Raw genomic sequence first — 24,827 nt, forward strand, 5'->3', positions numbered from 1 at the left:
CTATGTATAGTACGGATGGGGTTACCTCCCTGTGTACAGTATGGATGGGGAGATCTCCCTGTGTACAGTACAGATGGGTTACCTCCCTGTATACAGTACAGATGGAGCTCCCCTGTATATAGTACAGATGGGGAGATCTCCCTGTATATAGTACGGACGGGTTACCTCCCTGTGTATAGTACGGATGGGGAGATCTCCCTGTATATAGGACGGGTGGGTTACCTCCCTGTGTATAGTACGGATGGGGAGATCTCCCTGTATATAGTATGGATGGGTTACCTCCCTGTATACAGTACGGATGGGAAGATCTCCCCGTGTATAGTACGAACAGGTTACCTCCCTGTATATAGTACGGACGGGTTACCTCCCTGTGTACAGTACGGATGGGGAGATCTCCCTGTATATAGTACGGATGGGGAGATCTCCCTGTGTATAGTACGGATGGGTTACCTCCCTGTGTACAGAACGGATGGGGAGATCTCTCTGAATATAGTACGGATGGGGAGATCTCCCTGTATATAGTACGGATGGGGAGATCTCCCTGTATATAGTACAGATGGGGAGATCTCCCTGTATACAATACCAATGGGTTACCTCCCTATGTACAGTACGGATGGGGAGATCTCCCTGTGTATAGGAGGGGTGGGTTACCTCCCTGTGTACAGTACGGATGGGGAGATCTCCCTGTATATAGTACAGATGGGGAGATCTCCCTGTATACAATACCGATGGGTTACCTCCCTGTGTACAGTACGGATGGCGCTCCCCTGTCGGTGTGCCCGGCACTGACCTGTGTGTGTCCTGAGATGAGCCTTGAGATGGGAGGACTTGCCGTAGACCTTGTCACACCCGGGGTAGGGACACTTGTGCTTCTTGAGGGGTGATTCCGGGTCAGCTCTGCCCTTCCCCCGTCTCCCCCTTTGTCTGGCCTCCGGTTGCAGTGGAGGGGTGTCGGGGCCGCTCTCCCCCCCGGTCGGGCCCCCCTTCTCCTCCGCGGGCCCCCCGGGGACTTGTTGGTTGAGATCGGCCAGGATCCGGGCCACCACGAAGAGGGAGGCGTTCTCCTTGCCAGCCTTGTCCTCGGCTGGAGGGGCTCCGGGGGCGGGGGGCTCACTTCTGTGGCCCCCATGGTCAGCGCCGTGGACAATGGCCCGGCTGGACATCGATACAAGGCACTCTGCTGCGAAGTGATCCACGAACGCCACGGAGGACATGTTCTGGTGTGGAGGACGGGGCTGAGCGCAGCACTGGACGGATCGGCGGGGGGATTAGCTGACACCGGATTGCACTCGGTCCATACAGATCACGCCCAACTTGCATAGAAGAAGAAATCCATGTGAGTCGCAGGGAGAGAGGGGCACCCCTGACATTGACAGCTGCTGCCAGATCCCCTTCAAGGAGCACTCCCCCCCACACCCCAATCTTTTATTTCCCAGGAGGGTGATCCGGGCTACATCTTGCGGTGCTGCACTGTGGCAGTACGAGGTGCCTGGCTCTCCCTGCTATTGCACTATGAGTGTGTGTCTCAGTCCCACGTGGGGGCGTGGCCTGCAGGAACATCTGTGAGTGACGTCACCAAGAAGCCACATCCTGGCTCGATGAGTCTACAAGTCACCGTCTCCCTCCTGGCTCCCAGCAAAGCAAGATCTGCAGAGCTCGGGGTGTGCGAAGCAAGGCACAGCCTGCCAACCAGCCAGCCCTGGGAGCCAATCAGGGGGCCGCCTGCACCCCGCAGCCAATCACAGCCTTGTTTATGCTGAGCCCATTGGCCCCTTGGATTTCTTGCAACTTGGGAAGTGTCAGGCAACATGAGAAAGGGGGGATCGCACCAGCCTTGACTTCCCTAATCATTTATTCATCAGCCCTGACAATGAGTGCTGGAACTGGAAGACTTGACACCCTGGGACACAGAGGTGTCAGGGGGCTGCTGCCAGTGACTGTACAGAGATCCAGTGGGTGGGCTGGCTGGGCTATGCCTAAATATGATCAGCCCAGTTGTGCAGCAGAGGGATGACTGGGGACAAGATGACTGGGGACAAGAAGATTGGGGACAAGATGACTGGGGACAAGAAGATTGGGGACAAGATGACTGGGGACAAGATGACTGGGGACAAGATGATTGGGGACAAGATGACTAGGGACAAGATGACTGGGGACAAGATGACTGGGGACAAGATGATTGGGGACAAGATGATTGGGGACAAGATGACTGGGGACAAGATGACTGGGGACAAGATGATTGGGGACAAGATGACTGGGGACAAGATGACTGGGGACAAGATGATTGGGGACAAGATGACTGGGGACAAGATGACTGGGGACAAGATGATTGGGGACAAGGCTCACACACAGCAGATGCTGCTTTACCCAGCACTTGGCATGGCTTTGTTCTTCCTTATCTCCCACAGATGCTGAGTGGAGGAGAAGCTCTGTGATCAGAATGTTGTGTCATCAATACAAAACACAAGTCCTCTGACACAACAAACACAATGATGTTATCAAAAAAGTCCTTCTGCTTGTTGGGAACATTTGTATCAAACAGCCACATACAAGTGCTACAAACTCTACAAATAGCAACACTGAAACTCCCACCAATGCTGACACCCTGGACACCAGACAGTTTGCTTTACACTCAGGCAAGTGAATGGCTTAAGGGCCAGTTCACACTACATGCGTTTCAGTTGCTTTTTTTCTGCACCCAAAAAGCACACAAAGTAGGTTATATGGTTGTCAGTGTCATAGTTCACATGAGTGCTTGCAGTTCTAGTGCGTTCTGGGTGCAAAAAAAAAAAAGCAGAATTGGCTGCATGTTTCCTGCACAGAACTGAACTGGAACACGGAAAAACACATCAAAAGCGCACTGAAATGCACATAGCTCTATTTAAATTGAAGGAAAAGAAGGGAAAAATGAACAGGAATGCATCAAAAACACACATGCGGAAACACATCTGAAGTGCGTTTCTATGGTGTGAACCGGCCCTTTCAGGCAGCCTGCAGGTGAGCTATGGTGTGGTGAAGAAATGTGCAACATGTCTGCATTTTTCCATCCCGCAGTGCAGCTTAATATCTGCATTTCTGTGCACTGCAGTTCAGCTGTGATGCATAGATGTTAAAGAAATGTCAGTGTGACATTTCAGTAAAGTTAAAAAAAAATAGAGTGCTCTGTGCTTTTAGTCCTCATGCACACTGGACGTTTTTATAGCTGCTGTTTTTGGCTTTTTGGCATTTTTTTTTCTACAGCCAGTAAACCCCCCAGCATGTTATCCTATGTGTCCATGCACACCATAGACTGTAATCAATGTTTTTCTTTCAGGGGATTTTTTTGGCTGGGAAAAAAAACAGAATTAGTGAGTTTCTAGAGGATTTTTTTTAGCTGTAAAAATGCTCTAATGCTGAAAAATGCGGTAAATCATGGCAAATTGGCATTTTTGGACTTTTTTTTAGTTAAAAAAAATATTTTTGGGTTAAAAAATGTAAACGCAGCAAACCGCTAATGCAAAAACGCTAAAAAATGCTAAAATAACTTGCATTTTTAACGTAACTTTACACAGCAAACATTACCAGTGTTATTAAAACGCCCAGTGTGCATGGAGCCTAAAAGTGCTAAACACCATCAGTGAGAACTGCCACCTCCAGAGCAGTAAAATGCTGCTTTTTAGCATGCCGGCAGTGTGAACTGGCCAAAAGAGTGTATCTAAAGCCAAACCCGTTTTTTTTAATAGGGTGGGAAATGGGTAAAGCCCATCTCCAAGAAACGCAAAAATCCTCCCTTGCAGTGGGGCTTCCCCTGCACTGTATAGGTTAATCAGATCTATAGTCACTGTGTATGCTTTCATTTGATACCATCAGCATGATACATTATAATAGCAATACAAGCAATAGTTACATTGGACAATCCAATACAAGCTTACTTGAAACATCTCCTTTCATGTTGTGAGTGCTGCGTGTCTGCTGGCCATCTCTTTCCACAACTTCCAGGATTCCCGGCTTGCTTTGCAGTTTCTCCTCTGCTGTTTCCTTTTTATTTCTAAGGACTACATATCATGGTAGCATACACAGAACAACAAAGACAAAATGCTCTACTGTAAATTACCTGGAAGACAGGAAGCCACTGCTCTGGCCCAGATGCCTTTAAATTGTAGCAATAATCCTTTACTACAAAAAAAGCAGGCTACTCGTTAACATCCATTGTATCGATTCTTTATTGGCTACATAGCAGGATGCAGCGGTAACACGCTAACGCATTTAGTCCAAATGCCTACTCATAGCATCATGGGTAAGGCTTCGGCTGAAACATGTTAGCAAGTTACTGCTGTATCCTGCCATGGTTCCAGTAAAGAATTGTTGCAATGGATATTAGCCCTGGCCATTGCTATACTATTTTGCGTCCTAGGCAAGACCAGCTATAAAAAAAAAAAACTTCACCTGTAGTTCTATTTCACCCCTCCTAGCACATCCTCTTTCCCCTCAAATTTTCCACCCTAGCACAAATCCTCTCCCCTAAATCCCCCCTTCAAATTACCCTTCCCAGCACCCACATGGAAGAAAAATATATTTTGAATATATTTTAAAAATACTATCTTATACTATAACCCATGGTGCCTTGCTGCCTACCAGCAGTGGTTCCTGTACTGACTCCGCCTCCTCTCAGCACCTCTGTAGTACAGAAGGCAGGCTCTGTGAAATGTGTGACAAAGCAGTGCCTACTCATGGTGCATAGTGAACAGGGGCGGACTGACCATTTGGAAACTCGGGCACTGCCCGAGGGCCTGGAGTCAGTAGGGGCACCATGAGATGCCCCTGGTACCTTTTTCATAGGCTTTTTGGAGTTTGGGCAAGGACATAGGGGCCCCATGATCCCCTATTGCCCGGGGGCCCCATGCGTTGTCAGTCCGCCCCTGATAGTGAATATGTGTCACAGAATTCAAAGAAGTAAATGTAGGGATCTTCACAAAGTAAACATTTCAATATTGTTTAGATTAATAGGGGGGATAGCCTGTGTAACGGTAGACCAGTGAAGAGGGAGTTGCAGTAATCAAGGCGGGATATAACCAAGGCGTGAATAAGTTGTTTTGTGGTGTCATTGGTCAGGAAGGGGCGGATTTTTGAAAATGTTCCGGAGGTTGAGGTGGCAGGATTTTGCCAGTGAGTGGATGTGGGGCCCAAAGGAGAGGTCAGAGTCTAGGATTATACCTAGCACCCTGGCATGAGGGGAAGGACCAATGGTTGTGCTGTTGATCTTAATGGTAAAGTCGTGAGTGGGGATCAGGGGGGGGGAGGAAATATTACAAGCTCGGTTTTGGAAAGATTGAGTTTGAGGTAGTGATGTGACATCCATGCTGATATGTCGCTTAGCAGATTTGTGATATGTGAGGAGATTGAGGGGGTGAGCTGTGGAGTGGAGAGATAGATCTGGGTGTCATCAGCATAGAGGTGGTATTGGAAGCCATGGGAGGTTATCAGTTGGCCCAGGGAGGAGGTATAGAGAGAGAAAAGGAGGGGCCCAAGAACTGAATTTATATGAATTTATATTTTGAACATTGGTACACTTTAAATGCTCATTTAGGTTTAGGGACCCCAGAAAGTAGTTTTACTTATCTTATCCTCCTCTCGCCCTGCAGCTGCTGCTCTTCTCCCCTGTACTCCAGCAGTGGAGTGTCACTCGGCATCCTCACATCCGGTACACGGCTATGGGGTCTGTATTGGATATGATGAAATCAGAGGACCAGCGACCATCGGACCAAAGGGGACCAGCCTTACAGCCTAGAGGGAGCCTGTGGTTGAGCAGGATCAGATAACTCAGCAGTGCTCAACCTGTGGCCCTCAGAGCCCTCTGATGTGGCCCTCAACCGTAAACTGAATACAGAAGTTTGGGTGACTTTCAGAAAGTGCACCATACCTGCAAGATATAATAGAAGTCTATTGCAAAGCGCAAACGACACTCACGTGCACTGCGTTGCACTCGCAGTGCGGATAAACTGCAGCGCTTCAGTGTGAAAGCAGCCTTATAGGGGGCCAGAACAATAAGGGTTTGTTTACATTTGTGGTTTGGGGGGCAATGGCGAGCCTGCCCCATGCTCAAGGGGGCCCGTGGGGCCTCCTTGCGACATTCTGTTTTACACATGGACAGGAGGGGTGGCATATACAGGAACCAATCTTCTCCATTTTCTTCCTACAACTGTTGAAGGCCGGCTTCTCCTCCTATCCCTCCCGCTGGCATTCAGCAACTGCAGAAGAAAAATGTTCATTATGTTATTCAAAATAAAAAAAATTTAATTCTGAACCATTTCATTTCATTGTGGCCCATGACTGGTTACCAAATCAATTAAGTAGCTCTTGCTATTCAGGCCGGGTTCACATATATGCAGTTTGGTACACTGCATGTGATTCGCACAGAAACCGCACCGCACAAGCGAATTGTGTGCGGTGCAATTTGAGCTATACATTATGTATGGCTCAAATCGCACCGCTTCCGCACGAGAAAGGTGCAGGAGCATTTTTTGGGTCTGCACTAGAATCAGATTGCATGGGTATTCACACCTATGCAATCCGATTCTGCACATCGCACCGCATCTTGTGGACCAATTTCATGATGTTGTTAACTTAACATACACACCCGCAGCGGTTCACACGAACAGGGTGCGATTCTGATGTGGTGTGGAATTCTTAGTCAGTTTTGTTTTATTTTTTGCTTTCTGTGACCCTTTTGGGAGATTTCTTTTTTCATAAAGGGTAGCCATACATGGTTCACTTGCTTTTGAAATCAATCGATTTTCTCTTCCATGCTAACAGCATAGTTGCAGGAATCACCACTGCAGGCTATTGCCTGAAAACATTGTACAGTGGCTGTATCAGATGTTCTAACTGTTCACACAATGCATGGTAATACTCTACACTACCAGGAGTTGCTGTGCTAGAAATTATGCATCACAATCTTTGGTGCATTGGGGTGCATTAGGTAACCCATACAAATGAATAGACTGTCATAATGCAACCCACTTTAACAAGCGTATGATAAATCATTACTAGTGGACCTGACTGGTATGAATAGGTCCAAAGTGTTTAATTTCCTCTGAATGGAGTTCAGCTTTACCTGCCACCCTTCTCAGCTGCATGTACCTTCCTAACCTTACTCCACAGCCACTCTGTTCAGCTGCCAGGAGTGAAGACATACCTGGAATTTCAAGGTGTGGGAGCATGTGACTCCCATGTGACGGCACTGAATGAAGCGCTGTCATTTGGGGGTGGGAAGACAGTCCATAGCTTGCTGGCTACACACTAGTATTTTTTTCAAAGAACATTTGTACAAAATTTTTTTGTACGTTCAATGACTGGACAAATGTTGTTCAAAAGTACTTTTATTACAGGTACTTACTGTATGTAGCGCCATCAATTTACGCAGAGCTTTACATATACAGTATGTAGTACATTTACATCAATCCCTAACCCTCAAGGGGCGTACAGTCTAAGGTCCCTATCTCTCATTCATACATACACATACTAGGGACAATTTAGACAGGATCCAATTAAACTATCAGCATGTCTTTGGAGTGTTGGAGGAAACCAGAGTACTTGGAAAAACCCACGCAGGCACAGGGAGAACATGCAAACTCCATGCAGGTGGTGCCGTGGTTGGGATTCGAACCCAAGACCCTAGTACTGCCAGGTGGAATTGCTAAACATTTAGCCACTGTGCTGCCCAAAATTTCTTTTGTTTTTAACATTTGATTTTGCAATGAATGTAATATCCTTAACGAAAACCACATACACGGTTAGAAATTTGTTCATTCAAGAAAAATTTTCTATCCTGTTTCTTTAAAAGTTCTCATCACTGTGGTCAAAAATGAGCGTCGAATAAACGTTTCTTAAAACAAAAAAATTGGATACAAAATTCTACTAGTGTACAGCCAGCTTAAACTCACCATGCATGGATTGAAATTCAGCCAGTTCAACAGAGACCCGCTGAATTTCGATCCATATAGGGGCACCCTGGTTGCACACAAGCTGATCTATCAATCAACTTGTGTACAACCAGCCTGTCGAGTTTTTCCTGAGCGATTAGTACTGCTGGTTATATCCAGCAACACTAATCATTGAGTTCTGCTGGCAGGAAAGGTTTCCCTCTGGCAGAACACAATAGTGCTGCGGGAGTGATTTCCCCATCAATACTGATTGTTTTTATGGAGGAATCAAGCAATCTTCTTTCCTTATACCCATGGTGGAAGTAAAGAAAATTGCATAATCTGTGGACTGCCTTGAAGCTTGCACAGGGCTTTCTTTCTTTGCTCCCAGCAGCCAAATGGATTTGGGGGGAGTGAAAGGAAAGTGAGTATGTGTGGTTGGGGAGGGGGGAATTTAAGTGAATCCATTTTTTTTTTCCCTCTGCACAAACAAAGCACTGGCTCACTTTAAAGCAAACCTATTACAAACCTGGGGAAATCAAATGGATTATACAATGAAACATTTCACAAACAGAAGTTACGATAAAATGTAGGTATATGCATTTATACAGATTACATGCAAATTCTAGCTTGGGTGTACCCCTCTAAAAGATCCAAACTGGTCCATGGATGTGATGGGTGATCTCTTTGACCAAAAAGAGGACTGGAGAGCCTGTGACCAAACTTGCCATTTAAAAGATAAGGCACATACTATACATACAGTACATAGGCTAATCTGTCAGGCTTTTATAGTAAGAAATACAAAACTGACATTTCCAACATTTATATTTCATATCGTTTATTAGGCTGCATGCTTATGGACATTTCATAGCTCCTGTGTTCTCAAGTGTAAACTCCCTGGCCCTTAAATTAAACAAATAGGTGCTGCGCTAATCAGGTTCACATGAACAGGGTGCGATTCTGATGTGGTGTGGAATTCGCACAGAAAACGCTGCAAATTCCGGACTGCATCAGTGTGAACCCAGGCTCAAGAGGTTGAGCACCCCTGAGGTAAGTAATGCTGCTTTTTCCTGTCCCTTAGATCTAAATGAGGATGTAACCTTTGCAGCATGGGGACAGCCACACTGCAGGGGAGCATTTTTCCTTTCCCGGAGTTTAGCTTTAAAAAATCTGTCAGTTTTGTTTTATTTTTTGCTTTCTGTGACCCTTTTGGGAGATTTCTTTTTTCATAAAGGGTAGCCATACATCGTTCAATTGCTTTTGAAATCAATCGATTTTCTCCTCCATGCTAACAGCATAGTTGCAGGAATCACCACTGCAGGCTATTGCCTGAAAACATTGTACAGTGGCTGTATCAGATGTTCTAACTGTTCACACAATGCATGGTTATACTCTACACTACCAGGAGTTGCTGTGCTAGAAATTATGCATCACAATCTTTAGTCCATTGGGGTGCATTAGGTAACCCATACAAATGAATAGACTGTCATAATGCAACCCACTTTAACAAGCGTATGATAAATCATTACTAGTGGACCTGACTGGTATGAATAGGTCCAAAGTGTTTAATTTCCTCTGAATGGAGTTCAGCTTTACCTGCCACCCTTCTCAGCTGCATGTACCTTCCTAACCTTACTCCACAGCCACTCTGTTCAGCTTCCAGGAGTGAAGACATACCTGGAATTTCAAGGTGTGGGAGCATGTGACTCCCATGTGACGGCACTGAATGAAGCGCTGTCATTTGGGGGTGGGAAGACAGTCCATAGCTTGCTGGCTACACACTAGTATTTTTTTCAAAGAACATTTGTACAAAATTTTTTTGTACGTTCAATGACTGGACAAATGTTGTTCAAAAGTACTTTTATTACAGGTACTTACTGTATGTAGCGCCATCAATTTATGCAGAGCTTTACATATACAGTATGTAGTACATTTACATCAATCCCTAACCCTCAAGGGGTGTACAGTCTAAGGTCCCTATCTCTCATTCATACATACACATACTAGGGACAATTTAGACAGGATCCAATTAAACTACCAGCATATCTTTGGAGTGTTGGAGGAAACCAGAGTACTTGGAAAAACCCACGCAGGCACAGGGAGAACATGCAAACTCCATGCAGGTGGTGCCGTGTTTGGGATTCGAACCCAAGACCCTAGTACTGCCAGGTATAATTGCTAAGCATTTAGCCATTGTGCTGCCCAAAATTTCTTTTGTTTTTAAGATTTGATTTTGCAATGAATGTAATATCCTTAACGAAAACCACATACACTGTTAGAAATTTGTTCATTCAAGAAAATTTTCTATCCTGCTTCTTTAAAAGTTCTCATCACTGTGGTCGAAAATGAGCGTCGAATAAACGTTTCTTAAAACAAAAAAATTGGATACAAAATTCTACTAGTGTACAGCCAGCTTAAGCCCACCATGCATGGATTGAAATTCAGCCAGTTGAGCAGAGACCCGCTGAATTTTGATCCATGTAGGGGCGCCCTGGTTGCACACAAGCTGATCTATCGATCAACTTGTGTACAACCAGTCTGTCGAGTTTTTCCTGAGCGATTAGTACTGCTGGTTATATCCAGCAACACTAATCATTGAGTTCTGCTGGCAGGAAAGGTTTCCCTCTGGCAGAACACAATAGTGCTGCGGGAGTGATTTCCCCATCAATACTGATTGTTTTTATGGAGGAATCAAGCAATCTTCTTTCCTTATACCCATGGTGGAAGTAAAGAAAATTGCATAATCTGTGGACTGTCTTGAAGCTTGCACAGGGCTTTCTTTCTTTGCTCCCAGCAGCCAAATGGATTTGGGGGGAGTGAAAGCAAAGTGAGTATGTGTGGTTGGGGAGGGGGGAATTTAAGTGAATCCATTGTTTTTTTTTTCCCTCTGCACAAACAAAGCACTGGCTGACTTTAAAGCAAACCTATTACAAACCTGGGGAAATCAAATGGATTATACAATGAAACATTTCACAAACAGAAGTTACGATAAAATGTAGGTATATGCATTTATACAGATTACATGCAAATTCTAGCTTGGGTGTACCCCTCTAAAGGATCCAAACTGGTCCATGGATGTGATGGGTGATCTCTTTGACCAAAAAGAGGACTGGAGAGCCTGTGACCAAACTTGCCATTTAAAAGATAAGGCACATACTATACATACAGTACATAGGCTAATCTGTCAGGCTTTTATAGTAAGAAATATAAAACTGATATTTCCAACATTTAAATTTCATATCGTTTATTAGGCTGCATGCTTATGGACATTTCATAGCTCCTGTGTTCTCAAGTGTAAAATCCCTGGCCCTTAAATTAAACGAATAGGTGCTGCACTAATCAGGTAATCACCAACAAATGTTATCCTATCCCACTTTTTTCAAAGAATATAATAAACAAAAAAATGCAATAAAAAATCTGTACAAACAATAATAAAGTGAACATTTATCAGAGTCCGTTTGTATAACGTCTCTCAAACAACAGGGCTCCCAAATAAGTGCTTCATTCATCGATGTGTATGATGAACATAACAATACTCTTTGTCTTCAGTGCTCTTTAACAGAATCTTTCTTCATCAAACATAAACACTGAACTAAAAACCACCTCCTTCCAATCCTCTCCATGCTGCCGAGTGCTCATACCCACAAATACTGTATATCCACTCACAAAAAATGACGTGGCCCCTAAACTCATAAGAGGATCCACAACAGCTTTATTCAGTACTGCCCTTACAGGTACCCACATGGAAGAAAAATATATTTGAAATATATTTTAAAAATATTGTTCCCAAATATATTAACATATATTTGAAATACTCCAATTTTGGCCATATTCAATATATATATATATATATATATATATATATATATATATATATATATACACACAGTATATGTATGCACACTGTATGTTGAAATGCGTTTTTATTACAAAATGACAGATATTTTTAAAAATACCTTTTTGAAATATACTGTATGTCTTTAAAAATACAAATCTGCATTTACAAATATATGTTAAAATATGTGTTAAAAGTACTTTTTAATATGTTAAAAAAATCTGAAGAATATATTTAAAAAATATATATTTTTAAAAATATTTTAACATATTTTGTAATATATAAAAAAAATGCATTTCAACATGCAGTGTATATATGTATATATATATATATTTATTGAAATATATTTTGAAATATATTGAATATGGCCAAAATTGTAGTATTTTAAATATATGTCAATATATTTGGGAAGAATATTTTTACAACATACTTCAAATATATTTTTCTTATATATGGGTAGTCCTTCCACATCCAAATGGAACTCTTATACACCACTTTGCAATTCCTCCAATGCTATATTGGTCATTCCAGGAAGTAAACCACGGCAGAGAAGGACCATAGCTCAGTGGTTCTTTATTAAAAATTAAATATTCAAAGTGTACACTGATATTAAAAGGTTCTTTAATTGCCAGCGTCAAATATGGTTTTGCTGTTCAAAATGTCTCCCGCTGCCCAAACTTCCTGATACATCTGGCATATGCCGAAATCCCCTACACTTTCACACATCTGTAGATCCGCAGGTGTTATGTACAACCGCCAATACAAGTGAATGGCTATATGCAGTTGTACTGTTCGCTTCTGCATTGGCATTTACCCATGCATGCGTGTACAGTAAGGACATGACCATCAGCCATTCCTTCCTTGTGGGTCTATACATCTCCGGAGAGACAAGAACTTAAAGGAAAAGCCAAATTGTATCTATCTATATCCTCAGCTGTCTAAGTCACTGTACCCACATAATGAAGTTGTTATTATTGAAGGAAATGTCTGCTTATGCATTTTTTAACATGCTTTGAATCCTGAAATTCTTTGACTGTTTGGTTTTAATCATGACCCCTTTGAGGGGACATTGTATTGATGTCAGATTAAAATGAAAATCTTCTTATGTTCTTTCTAGCCCTGATGAAAGAGGAACTTGGACCCCCAAAACACGCTGGCTACTTCTCAAATGATACCCCTGACTTTTAATGGAATAAAGTTGTATCAAGGCCGATTAACAGTGGCGTGCCTTCAATCTCAACTCTTCTTGCTTGGGATGGTGACAGCTTTGGTTTAAAACCTCAATGTCACGCATTTTCATTTAAATGTAATCCTAAATAGCCAAAAAGGATATAAAACCACTTTGTGTGTGCCAATTGCCTTTTTAAACCCAGTTAATACCTTGTAAATGTACAAGTGACATCACCACTGTGCTGTACATAGCCTGGCCAGGGAGGTGGATACAAGACCACTAACCCTGCACAAGAAGAAAGTTATTACAGAAATAAGCACAAAGGAAAAGTTTCATGATAGATTACTGCACAGGTCTGAAAGAAATGCACAAAACACAACCAAACTGAAGAAAGAATGAACGTGCCTTTTGTATTTAATCTATATGGGGGGAATTCATAAACAACTCATAGCCATACATGGCTTACTGGGGCTGGCGAAGGCAGGCCTACCCTGAATCAGTATACCTGGAACTGATGACAAGAAGAACTCCTTGGACCAAGTGATCTTTGTTCAACTGCCATTCACATAGAACCATTCTCAACTTTGGACTTAAATACTTTTGAATGTTTAATAGAACCACCATAACTGTCAATCTGTGCTTTAAAGTGGAACTAATGCCATTGATACCCATTTCCAACAATGCAACATCTCCACTTATTGGCAAAGTCCAAATGCCAAACTACCTCAGTGGATCCCACATACCCACAACATCGGTCATATGGTAAGGATAAGTTCAGGTTTGGAACAAACTTCGGCTCAGACTTAAAGTGTTACTAAACCCATAATCGTAAAATCAGTCTGTATATGCAGTAAAGCATGCTTGTTATACTCACTATGGAACCTAAGAGGTTAATTGTTTGCATTGTGTAAAAAAGGCTGTTTGATCCTGTTTTCCCTGATCCTCCCCTTCTTCTACTGTCCCCAATCCATCTCCTGACAGAACAGCCTTGGTGGCAAGCTGTACATGCTACGTTTGGTGTGTATTTCTAGAGGGTTTTTTTTCTCTTCGGAGAGTGCATGTGATCAGCACAGGGCCAATCAGCACTGTCCAGAGAGAGGGTCATGGGTCCTGCAGCCTCATAGGACAATCAGGGGAGAATGCAAACTCCTACAAGCTTTAACCACTGCGTTGCTGGACACTGATATGAGTCACAAGACTGCTCTAACTGCTGATGAAAAAAGGTATTTAGCAGTTTATATTTACTAAAATAATTGCATTTCCATTTTCTGTATACTGTAGGAGTCAAGATTTAGTGAATGAATGGTCCTGGGTTTAGTAACACTTTAAACTCTAAAAAGTTGTTAGTCCCTTCCACTGCCAGGACATTCTCCTCCTTGCAGCTACACTTACACAAGGGGGTGAGGATGCTTGTGGCACCATTGAACTAATATGGCCACAAGCTCATATTTTGTCAATGATGTCACAAGCATTCCTGACACTTGTGTATATGTAGCTGCAGCTTGGGTAGTGTCCTGGCTGCAACTGAATGGACAGCAATGGGCGGGAGTAGCAGCTTCCTTCTAGGATTGGTATGAACCCAAATTCAGACCACAGCCAAGCTCATCCTTAAGCTGTCCATAGATGATCAGCCAGCCATCTAATCAATAAAAAAAAAATACGGATACCCAATCCACAAAATCGAGGTGAAGGAATCTGCCCTGCTGCAATATTATATTCTGGCAGCAAACTCTCAGAATACACTAATCATTGATCTTAAAAATTGGACACCATTGTCCAAAACTATGGGCCTACAAGGCAATTTTTTTGCAAGGTGGAAGTATTTTATAGAGCATTCACTCACCACCTCCAAGATAACCTAACTTAATGGTTTCCTTACAGTTTATGGAATGGCACGCAAAAGCCAACCTAAGAATCTGTTTAAGAAAAACTCAAGTTTCCAACCGCTGAGGGCCTTCCAGGGCCACCTTCCCCTAACTCCCTGGGTTTTTGAGTCCTTTTTATTAGGATTTAGGTGTTAGGGTAAATCACTACTCTTCTACAACTTCATTTGTATGCTATGGATAGATGGTTTAGGAATAGTGCTATCTCCTAGATTGTAAGCTCCAAGGAGCAGGGCCCTCCTAACCCTCTTGTATTGAACTGTATTGTTGCTGTATTGTCTCCCGTTATATTGTACAGCGCTGAGCAAACTGTTGGCGCTATATAAATCCTGTATAATAATAATAATAATCTATACAACATGCTTAGTTATGCTTATAGCCATATACTATAGAGTCATGGGGCAACTCCCACCCATGCTTTGTGGGTATACAGTATATATATATATTTATTTTTTAACAAGTACCCAGGGCACCTATTACCACACTTCCCCACTGGTTGTGTCATGGTGTTTTACCTGATGCCTTTGGTACATGACTTTTGTGTGGATGATGCTCTTCTTCAATGTTTTATGTACCAGTCACATACTGTATATCTCTTGGTCAGCTGTGTTTGGTCGGCATTTTCTTTCTATATGTTGGCCTAAATGTCAATAAAGATTTCTTTAAAAAGTTTTTTAAAGGAATATACTGACCAGTGTTGCAGCCAATTGGCTGCATGTACTGATTGAACACAAATTTTCCACCATTCCCATTTGAGAGAAGTTGATCACTAGGTCGACTTCTCTCAAACGGGAGTCTCAAGATGGATCAAAATTCAGCCGGCCCTGTTGAACTGGACAAATTTTGATCCATCTATGGCCAGCTTGAGTCATATGTCTTGCCAGTGCAGGAAGCAAAGTGCTATATTCAGGGGGGGTACTTTCCCCCAAGTTATTTTTAAGTACTGTACACAGGGCAATTATCTACTTTAAAGGAGAACTCTAGGAAAGCAGTCAAACATATTGCCGAAATGCATACTGTATATATGAATTGTTTTTATCTGCTGAAGGATTTGTAATGCTCTCTAGTCCTTCTTTTAATTCACACATCTCTTTCCCACCGCACAGTCAAGCAGCTGACACCCCTGTGCCACATCTTTGGGCAGTAACACCCCGGTCACATCAAGCCCGACTGTGAAGTCGCACGATTTCAAAGTCGGGGGACATGCTGATTTCAGGTACAATTTGTAAGACATCTGACACAGATGTCTATGCAAATCACACCAAAAGTAGTATATGCACTACTTTAGAAATCGGTGCAGCTCCGACCAAGTCGGAACCGCACCGATTTGACTGCTGTAATTGCGGACAATAGGGTGCAACTTGGCATATGATTTGCAAGTCGCATGGCATGCAAATTGCATGCCAAGTCACACCCGATGTGACCGGGGTGTAAATCACTATGATCACTCTGCTAACTATCCAACACCTGACAGATGACAAAGGAAACCACAAAGGGTATATCCCCTCCCTACTAGATTGTAAGCTCGAAAGAGCAGGGCCCTCGAACCCCTCGTGTATTGTTTTGTTACTGTATTGTCTCATGTTCTGTCCCCCACTATAATGTACAGCGCTGAGCAAACCTTTCTGGCACTATATAAATACTGTATAATAATAATCCTACCTGGCAATGTAATGTATTTGGGGTTTGGGAATAGCAACACTGAGCAGATTTTAGATTGCAAGGTAAAATAATTCAAATGCATGTGTTTCAACTGCTTTTTTTAAATCTGTTTTTTGTGTTTAAAGAACCCATTAGAATATTCAACCCCATATTATTATATCTTTGCTGGCTTATCTACAGTAGATTTATATCTTCACTCTCATTTAGCTCTGCTTACTTTCTCTGAACTTGACTCTTCTTGGCCAGAGATAAAGGTGAAAGAGGAACTAAAGTCTCACAGTTACTGTCTTGTCAAGTGAATTATCTCTCGCAAATAACTGTGTGTTGAAAGCAAAGCTCATTTTATGAACATAATTAAAGTATAAGTTCTATTAGTGGACCTTAAAGCGGAGCTCCAGTCTCTGGTGAAATAAAAAATATAACTGTATAACTGTGAAAAAAACTGTAGCTGCTGACTTTTAAAAAAACAGCCACTCACCTTTGCTAGGATCCAGCAGTCTCCTCTCCATAGCCGGGTTCACTGTCCTGTATCCCTGGCACCAGCACCTTAAGTGTGGGCACCTGGTTGTCTGGAGGGGAAGGAGAAATTCTGCTTCCAATCGCCTAGGCGATTGCAGAGTAAGTTGAAGCGGGTACCTGTCAAAATCAGGAACCCGCTACCCCTCTGCTCCCCAAAGGTGCCAATCCTTAACAGGAAGTAGGGGACGAGGCCTTAAAGCAAAACTTCCCCTTTTGTGTGGAGCTCCGCTTTAAGCTGAATTCAGGGGAAAGTAAAAATCCTCCAATGGAGTTGCTCCTGCTGGGGTTAAGTTGTTTTACCTACCCCATCTTTTGCTCCCACAGGCTACTTCTGCGCTGCATGTTCCAGTAGTCGCAGATCCACTGATGGTATCATCTACATGGAGCCCATAGCTCTGCATTAGATGTGAGGATGCCAAGGGACAGTGTACAGCCTAAAGCATGGGGGAGTAGAGGAGACCAACAGCTGGTGGGGGAGCAGAGGATCGGGTAAGTAAAACTGCTTTACGCTGAGAGCAAAACCAAAATTTAACCTTTGCAGTGTGGGGATAGCTCCACTACAAGGGGGGACTTTTACTTTCCTAAGAGGTAGGCTCTGAGCTTGCCATACATGTGAAAGTTCTGAACAAGAGAAACTCTGTATTTCCCCATCCTTGCTAAACATGGATTAATCTGCAGTTCCGACTATTATGTTTTGATAAATGGGAGAGGCCCATGTCCTCTTAGGGCTGCTGGGGGAAAACATCCGAAGCCATTAAATCAAAGAAAGTGAAATGTATTTTATATATATATATATATATATATATCTGTATAAGCACCTTTTATTAAATTCCCATATTCTCCTTATTGGCAGCCCCAATTTGCCGCCAGCTCTCGCCATACTAGCCAGAGGCTCCACCCTGCTTCTTCTTCAGATAGGGTATGCACACACCTCTAAAAGGGAGAAATTCCACCATCTACTGGCCTGAGACCCACCTCCACAAGTAAAGAAATGTCCACACCAAAAGCTTAACAGTTTTACTGTAAACAGCAAGCTTCACAGTCTGCATAGTTCTCCACTTCCACGTTTCCAGTATTTCCAGATGATCTCATCAGTGGGCTAATACTGTTTCATGCTCTACCCTGTGAGCAGGAACAGGTCACAGGAAGCTTGGGTGGAAGTTCACAATAGAATTACTCTATGAACATTACACAGCCATATGTACCTTGAAAATTGCATAGCACCTTGTATAACTTTTGTCCACACTCTGGTTGTCCAGAAATCAACACTGGAAACTGCTGTCCATTTGCCAGTGACACCATGCACCTCATGCTATCTATCTATTTGAGGGCACAGAGGAGGTGTTTCCCAGTAAGAACTCGTTTACACTTGTTTCAAAATGTGGCATTGGACACGCTTTTTTTTAAATGTTTGCATGTTGCGTTTGCTTTGCTTCAAAAATTATACCCCATGTTCTTTGTGCTTCATAGCATCTCCAAAGCCTTCACAGAAGTCTATGATAAAGCTTGTTAACAGCACTTGCAGCTTTTGAGGGGCTTTTATTCAGCATTATGAGATATCCAAGGATGCATTGGGAAACCAGCAAGCGAACTAGAAAGACATCAGCAGTCACTTCCAGTTCATGTGTGTATATTCTGGAAGTGTTTGGTGCAGATGTCACATCTGTTGTGCAGTGTGGAGCAGCAGCAAAGTGAGCGGGGTCTGGGCTGGAGTGCAGCAACTAGCAGACAGCACACATGAAGTGCAACATGGGAATGCTTTAGAGGAAGGAGAGAGAGGACTGAGAAGCAGAGGACCAGCAGAGCTGGGGGAATGGAGCAGGAGAAACTAGCAATGTCATATGCAGTGTGCAGTGGTGGGAACAATACAGCGGGAAGTGGGCTGTGATCAGAGAGAGAGAGAAGGATCAGCAAACCAGAGCATTAGCAGAGCTGGGGGTTACTACTGAGCAGGGGATCAGCAGAGCTGGGGGCTACTACTGAGCGGGGGATCAGCAGAGCTGGGGGCTACTACTGAGCGGGTGGATTAGCAAAGCTGGGGATACTAATAAGTGGGTCATCAGCAAAGCTAGAGGTACTACTGAGTGGGGTATCAGCAGAGCTGGGGGTACTACTGAACAGGGGACCTGATGAATACGCTGAGGATCTGCTGAATGAGGGTACCAATAAACTGGGGATCTGCTGAACAGGGGTGCTAATAAGCTTAGAATCACTGAATGAGAGTATCTATGAGCCGGGGTTCTACTGGGCTCCTTTAAAACAAATAGAAAGTCAGCACACACACAGGACATTTGCCAAGCTTCATTAATGCTTCAAAAAAACATTGAAGTATCAAAAATACATTAAAAAAAAGCACGCTGAAGTGGTAGGCGCTGTAAAGTGTGTTAAAATAGAAGCAAGTGTAAATGAGCCCTAAGGCTTTGCAGTTCCAAGATGTGGATAGCATGAGGGGCTGAGTAACACCAGTTGTTGCACAGTGTCAATCATAATTAGCTGCCAATTTCCAGTGCTGATTGCTGAAAAACTGAAACGCAAACAGAAACTGAAACATTCATCAATGTCCATGTGTTCTATGGCTGCTTAAAGGCTAAATTCACCTTTTGCAAAAAAATAATAAATGCACATTTTTTTTGCAGGTAAAAATGTGCATTTATTATTATTTTTTTTCTAAGGAGCCTGCAGAGCACTGCATAACAGCTATCACAATATAGACTAAAATGTTTCTAGGTAAAATTATAATTTATGTATTTCAACTTTGTATTTAAAGAACTAAAGGCATTTTTTTTTTCATTTTGGATAGAGCAAGGCAGGGTTATAATCTCATCAGGTTTTTTATTTTGCCATTTGTGGGGAGAGTTCTCTTCACTTCCTGTCCCATAGCCAAAACAGGAAATGAGAGAAAATCCCTTTAAAGTGAGGGAATCCCTGGTTGTCACCAAAACTAGTGTCCCCATTAAATGTTTTCCCCTTACTGTTCTGCTTTCCACCTAAAATTTGGGATTTTCTTTTACTTTTGTTTTTAATAATAATGGTGAACAGGACAAATAGAGAGGGTGAATCTCCCTAATAGGGGCAGTAATAAAAAATGGCCAGGGGTTCTAATCCCTCTCTACTCTATTCAAAACGAAAAAAAATGCCTTCAGTTATCCTTTAATTATTTTGGTTGGAGTTTTGATGTAAGACGATTAGACTAACATTTTTTTTAATAGGTTGACTCTAATAGGGGTATTGTCTATTGGATTTTGTATGCGTTAGGGATTATAACAACAGGATCATCTGGAAGGAATTCTCAGTTCTGCCCCCTACCAATAAAAATTCTCAATATTATCGCTGCATTTTTCAAAACGTAAAACTAATTAAAACATAACAAGCAGACACACCCTTGGCAGCAGCAGAGAGATCACTCAACATCCACTTAATATAGTTCATATTGAAGAAATGAATATAGCTGATTTAACGCTCCCAATTACTGTCTAATGGGTGGTTCTCCCAACAGGCACAGAATACAGAGAGAATCTCTGTCAGACAGAATGTCAGAGAGATGAATAAAATAACATGATTCTTCTAATTACTGCCTAATAGGAGCTAATAAAAAAAAAACCCGACAGGCACTGAATATTCTGCATGAGAGATAGAGAGAGGGAAAAAAAATAATGTGGCTGTTACTGTGTAATAGGCAATAATAGGTAAAAAAAAAAAAAAAACTGGCTCTAAATATAGTGCATGTTGGACAGATGAAGGAAAACACTTGATGCTAGCTGTTAGGCCCCTTTCACATGGGCGCTTCGATCGGGTCCACCTGGCCGTTTTTCAGGCGGAACCGATCGGATCCTCTATTCTCCTCCATTGAGCTGCAGGTGTAAACAGATGTGTCCATTTACACCAGTGGTTCTCAACCTGTGGGTCACGACCCCTTGGGGGTCGAACGACCCTTTCACAGGGGTCCCCTAAGACCATCAGAAAACACATATTTCCAATGTGTAAAGTGCAGCTACTGTGTAGAAAGCAGCTGCTGTGTTGAAAGCAGCTACTCTGTTAAAAGCAGCTACTGTGTTGAAAGCAGCAGTATTGGAGGTAAAACGACACTCATGAATTATAATTACTGGGTAAATAATTTTATGGTTGGGGGTCACAACAACATGAGGAACTGTATTAAAGGGTCACGGCATTAGGAAGGTTGAGAACCACTGATGTACACGCACTGACATTTAATCTGAACCGATCCACCAAAAATAGACAGATGGGGATCCATTTTCCTTCAGTCCGTCGGATCGGATGGGATGGGACGACAGTCAGATGGAATTGGACAGGCGGTCCGTTTCCATCCGACCGCCCACAGAGGACAGCGGGCTTTGTCTGTGTCCGCTCTGCAGCAGTAGAGCGGATACGGACCTGTCATCAGCTTGCTCAGCAGGGATCAGCAGAGAGATCCCCCACTGAGCAAGCGGATCCACTGACAGGTCCAACCTGTTTGAATAATGATTAGACATTGGAAAGTCAGGCTCTATGTTGCTGAGCCACATTCCCATAGTTCAGGCTTCCCACAAGAAGACAAGACATGATGAAGGCATGTAGTGTGGTATACTGGCATCAGACCATAGGTAGGCTCAGGAGTGCTGGGGAAGCCTGGCTGGACTGGATGGGTTGAACACTGCAGCTCTATGATGGCTCTGCTGACTCCAGGCCCAAGTAGGAAAAGACGTTGCTGTCAGTGTCTAGACACCTCCTGGATGACGTCACATGCTGGGTGTGCCGAGATGCCGGTGTGCAGGGATACGTTTTTGGGGGAATTCCCCTTTTATCAGTCTCCAAGACTAATTGACTATAGGATTAGTGGTATTTAACTAGAACTAGGGTTGGGCGCCTGTTTTAACTTTTCCTTTTAACTAAAGAGTGCACTGCAATTTGTATTTTAAGGTGACCCTGGCAGCAGACGATCACCTTGTATTTATACTTATCTTTCTGGCGCCCTGTTTGTCGATATGCTGCCTCTTCAGTTCTCGCTGGTTGCTGCAAATGTTTGACCAGCCAGATGGGTTGAATACTTGTCTTCCTTATCACAGGCCTTGGCTCCTTCTGCTGGCTTGTATGTTTTATATTGTTGTATGAGCCAATGGGAGAAACCACTGCGTGCAACAAAGGAAATATGTATGTGGTCATCCGGCCGGTCGAATACTAGCAAAAAGGGACGCTGCGACATATCAACAAATGCACAGTTAGAGAGGAAAGCTTACCTTTCACATAATTCACATTATTATTATGCTTTACCACAAAGAGCTGTAACCATTGGGTAATACGTTGGTACGATGCAGTGCACCCCACCGCACCTTCCCACAGATGCATGTTTCAGGCCAGTGCAACACATGGCAACACACTTGCATTGTGATGCATTTCCAAAAATGACACATGCACCATTTTGTCCATCAGAAAGTGATCTAAGGTGCTATTCACAATGCATTGCACTGCATCACAACATCATGCAGCACCCTCCTAGATATCCAGTGGGAGACAGATTAAGTTTTCAGACAGAAAGGCTGAATAGAAGCCTAGGCTTTAGTTATAAGGGGTTGTTTCAGGTCAGGGCTAAGAGGCTCTGCAGGTCAGTCCCTTGACACCTCCCCCTGCTCTAGAATTTTGGAGAAGATTCTTAAAGCAATGGGTGGGGGTGAGGAGGGGCTGGCCTGCACACTTGGAGGACCTTGGCCAATTCCCAAGCAGGAGGCTTGGCATGGGGCCGTGGCAGCCTTTAAATGTGGTGGAGCCTGCTCAGCAACAGGAGAGTTTGGGTGGAAGATGGAGTGAGAGGAAAGCTGAGGTGTAGGAGCCTGAGAGGGGGCCCAGTTGGGAAGAGGCTCACCTCCAGGCAGTGGTGCTGGAAAGGAGGAAAGCTCAGGACCTCATCGGCCCCCAGAGTGAGGACCACCTGTGCAGCAGGGAAAGAGCGGCCCAGCAGAAGGCCTGGAAGCAGCCACCAACCCACCAGCTCATAGGCAGAGAACTGGGTGAGTAAGCCTATATCCTCTGGGCCATTTAGGGGAAAGAGGAACTCTATTGAGAAACTGGATTAGCTTTCTTACCCGGGAATGTTTCACACTGAAGTAGCAAGTACTGGATCCCCTGCACAAGGATTCCTTTAGACAGCTGTATAGTAGAGGAGTATCCGGGGTCTGGGGTTGTACACTAGGAGAGGCTGGCTAGCTCTCCAAGAAGAAGATTTGTGTCTGAAAGGGCATGTACATAATTGCAGGAAATTGTTCTCAGTTTCAATTCCTTGGGCATCCCATACACCCCTTGTTCCATCCCATTTATTTACCCCTTAAAAAAATCCCCCCCCCCATAAAAAACGAGCTCATTGACTGGTTACTGTCTCCTGGATGCAAGTCTGTGAGAAATGCGTGTTGCCTGGCTATGCAGGACTATAGGGGGACACAAATCTTCAGCAACTCCTAAGAGGGTAGTGCTACAAACACAATACACGTGTGTTGCAGTAAACCATAGTTTGAACAGACCCTTATACAGATCTTCACTGTCCAACCCACATGGGGCTGCAGATCTGACAATGGAGATTCTCCTGGACCAAATTTTCTTCTTCCTCACATGCACAGTAGAATCTCCTTTCATTCCTAAGGAGAAGCTGTCCACCATTGGGACACATGATAGTTGGCCTCTGTATAGTAGTGAATAGAAAATCTTGCACGGAAGAAAAGCCTAGCTGGAAGATAAAAGAAAAGCCTAGCTGGAAGATTTTCCATGGAAAGCTCCTATCCGGGATCTTGGAGTGGTGAGGACAGGTGAGCATAAAGCAGCCAATAGATTAGCCATTTTTTTTCAACTGACTCCATTCCTCCATCCACACACTCAATGAGGATGGGGGGATCCTCCCCACTGAGCTATTGTATTCTGACTTAACCACTGTCAGAATTTACTGATCAGTGACAGGGCTGCTGTTAGAAATCACAGGGCCCCGTACAGCCAACCTGACAGCCCCTCCCTCAAAAAAACACAGTTTACTATGCTTAAGTTATGAATGAACACAGTAATACCAATCATTCATTGTGTTCATTCAGGGAAGAAAGGGGCTGGTAAATGTGACATATTTACTGGACCCTTCCCCCACTCTCCATCCTGGAGGATCCTAACGTGAGACACAACAGGAATGAAGAAGAAAACTCCCCAAAGCAAGAAGAAATCCTCTCTAGAGCTGGCCATACACTGAATTCATCAGGCACAAGTCGAAATTTGCTTAACCCTGGTTCACACTAATGCAGTCCAGAATTCGCAGCGTTTTCTGTGAGAATTCCGCACTGCATCAGAATCGCACCCCGTTCATGCGAACTGCTGTGGGTGTGTATGTTAAGTTAACAACACCCCTAACTAGGTTCGCAAAACACGGTGCGATGTGCAGAATCGGATCGCATAGGTGTGAATACCCATGCGATTTGATTCTAGTGCGGACCCAAAAAAGGGTCCTGCACTTTTTTGGTGCGGATGCGGTGCGATTTGAGCCATACATAATGTATAGCTCAAATCGAACCACACACAATTTTCATGTGATTTGCACAGGAATGTGGTGCGGTTCCTATGCGAATCACATGCGATGTACCGCACTGCATGAGTGTGAACCTAGCCCAAAGGGTTATCCTGGTCCCTCTTGCCTGTCATTCTTCAATTGAAAAATTTTTGGCAGAGCAATGGGGTTGATTTATTAAACCTGTGTAGTGCAAAATCTGGTGCAATGGAAAATCTACCACAATTGCTGCATCCAATCAAATGCAACCTCATTTCAGGTAATCTGACAGCCGTGTGTGACAGCTGTCAGTGTACAATAGCCACAGCTGGAGATTCGTCCATCCACG

At 43.5% G+C, this 24,827-nt stretch overlaps 2 protein-coding genes across 4 annotated transcripts in view; one reads left to right on the forward strand and one right to left on the reverse strand.

The window, feature by feature from the left end:
• The window catches only part of KLF13 (KLF transcription factor 13), a 127,197-nt gene extending 125,559 nt beyond the window's left edge, over positions 1-1,638 (reverse strand). The window contains exons 1-2 of one of the 2 annotated variants that reach the window (XM_089652437.1): positions 1,249-1,638; positions 791-1,217 (exon numbers count right to left, since the gene is read on the reverse strand). In XM_089652437.1, coding sequence (XP_089508563.1) covers positions 791-1,217; positions 1,249-1,320 — 499 coding nt within the window. In that variant the 5' untranslated portion in view covers positions 1,321-1,638. Of the gene's footprint in view, positions 1-790 lie in introns of both variants that reach the window. The other variant, XM_089652436.1, reaches the window with a different exon arrangement.
• LOC149447577 (uncharacterized) lies at positions 768-16,731 on the forward strand. 2 transcript variants are annotated; one of them, XM_089652439.1, is made up of 2 exons: positions 768-2,997; positions 12,854-16,731. In XM_089652439.1, the coding sequence occupies exon 1, from the start codon at positions 2,011-2,013 to the stop codon at positions 2,413-2,415; it is 405 nt and encodes a 134-aa protein (XP_089508565.1). In that variant the 5' UTR covers positions 768-2,010; the 3' UTR covers positions 2,416-2,997; positions 12,854-16,731. The 2 variants fall into 2 exon arrangements, with proteins under 2 accessions (XP_089508565.1, XP_089508564.1); XM_089652438.1 differs by lacking the exon at positions 12,854-16,731 and adding an exon at positions 5,622-6,283.
• The last annotated feature ends 8,096 nt before the right edge of the window (positions 16,732-24,827 follow it).

The sequence above is a fragment of the Staurois parvus genome, unplaced genomic scaffold (genome assembly GCF_062004578.1).
Source record: "Staurois parvus isolate SC_StPar_1 unplaced genomic scaffold, SC_StPar_1.0 ptg000682l, whole genome shotgun sequence".
NCBI lineage: Eukaryota > Metazoa > Chordata > Amphibia > Anura > Ranidae > Staurois > Staurois parvus.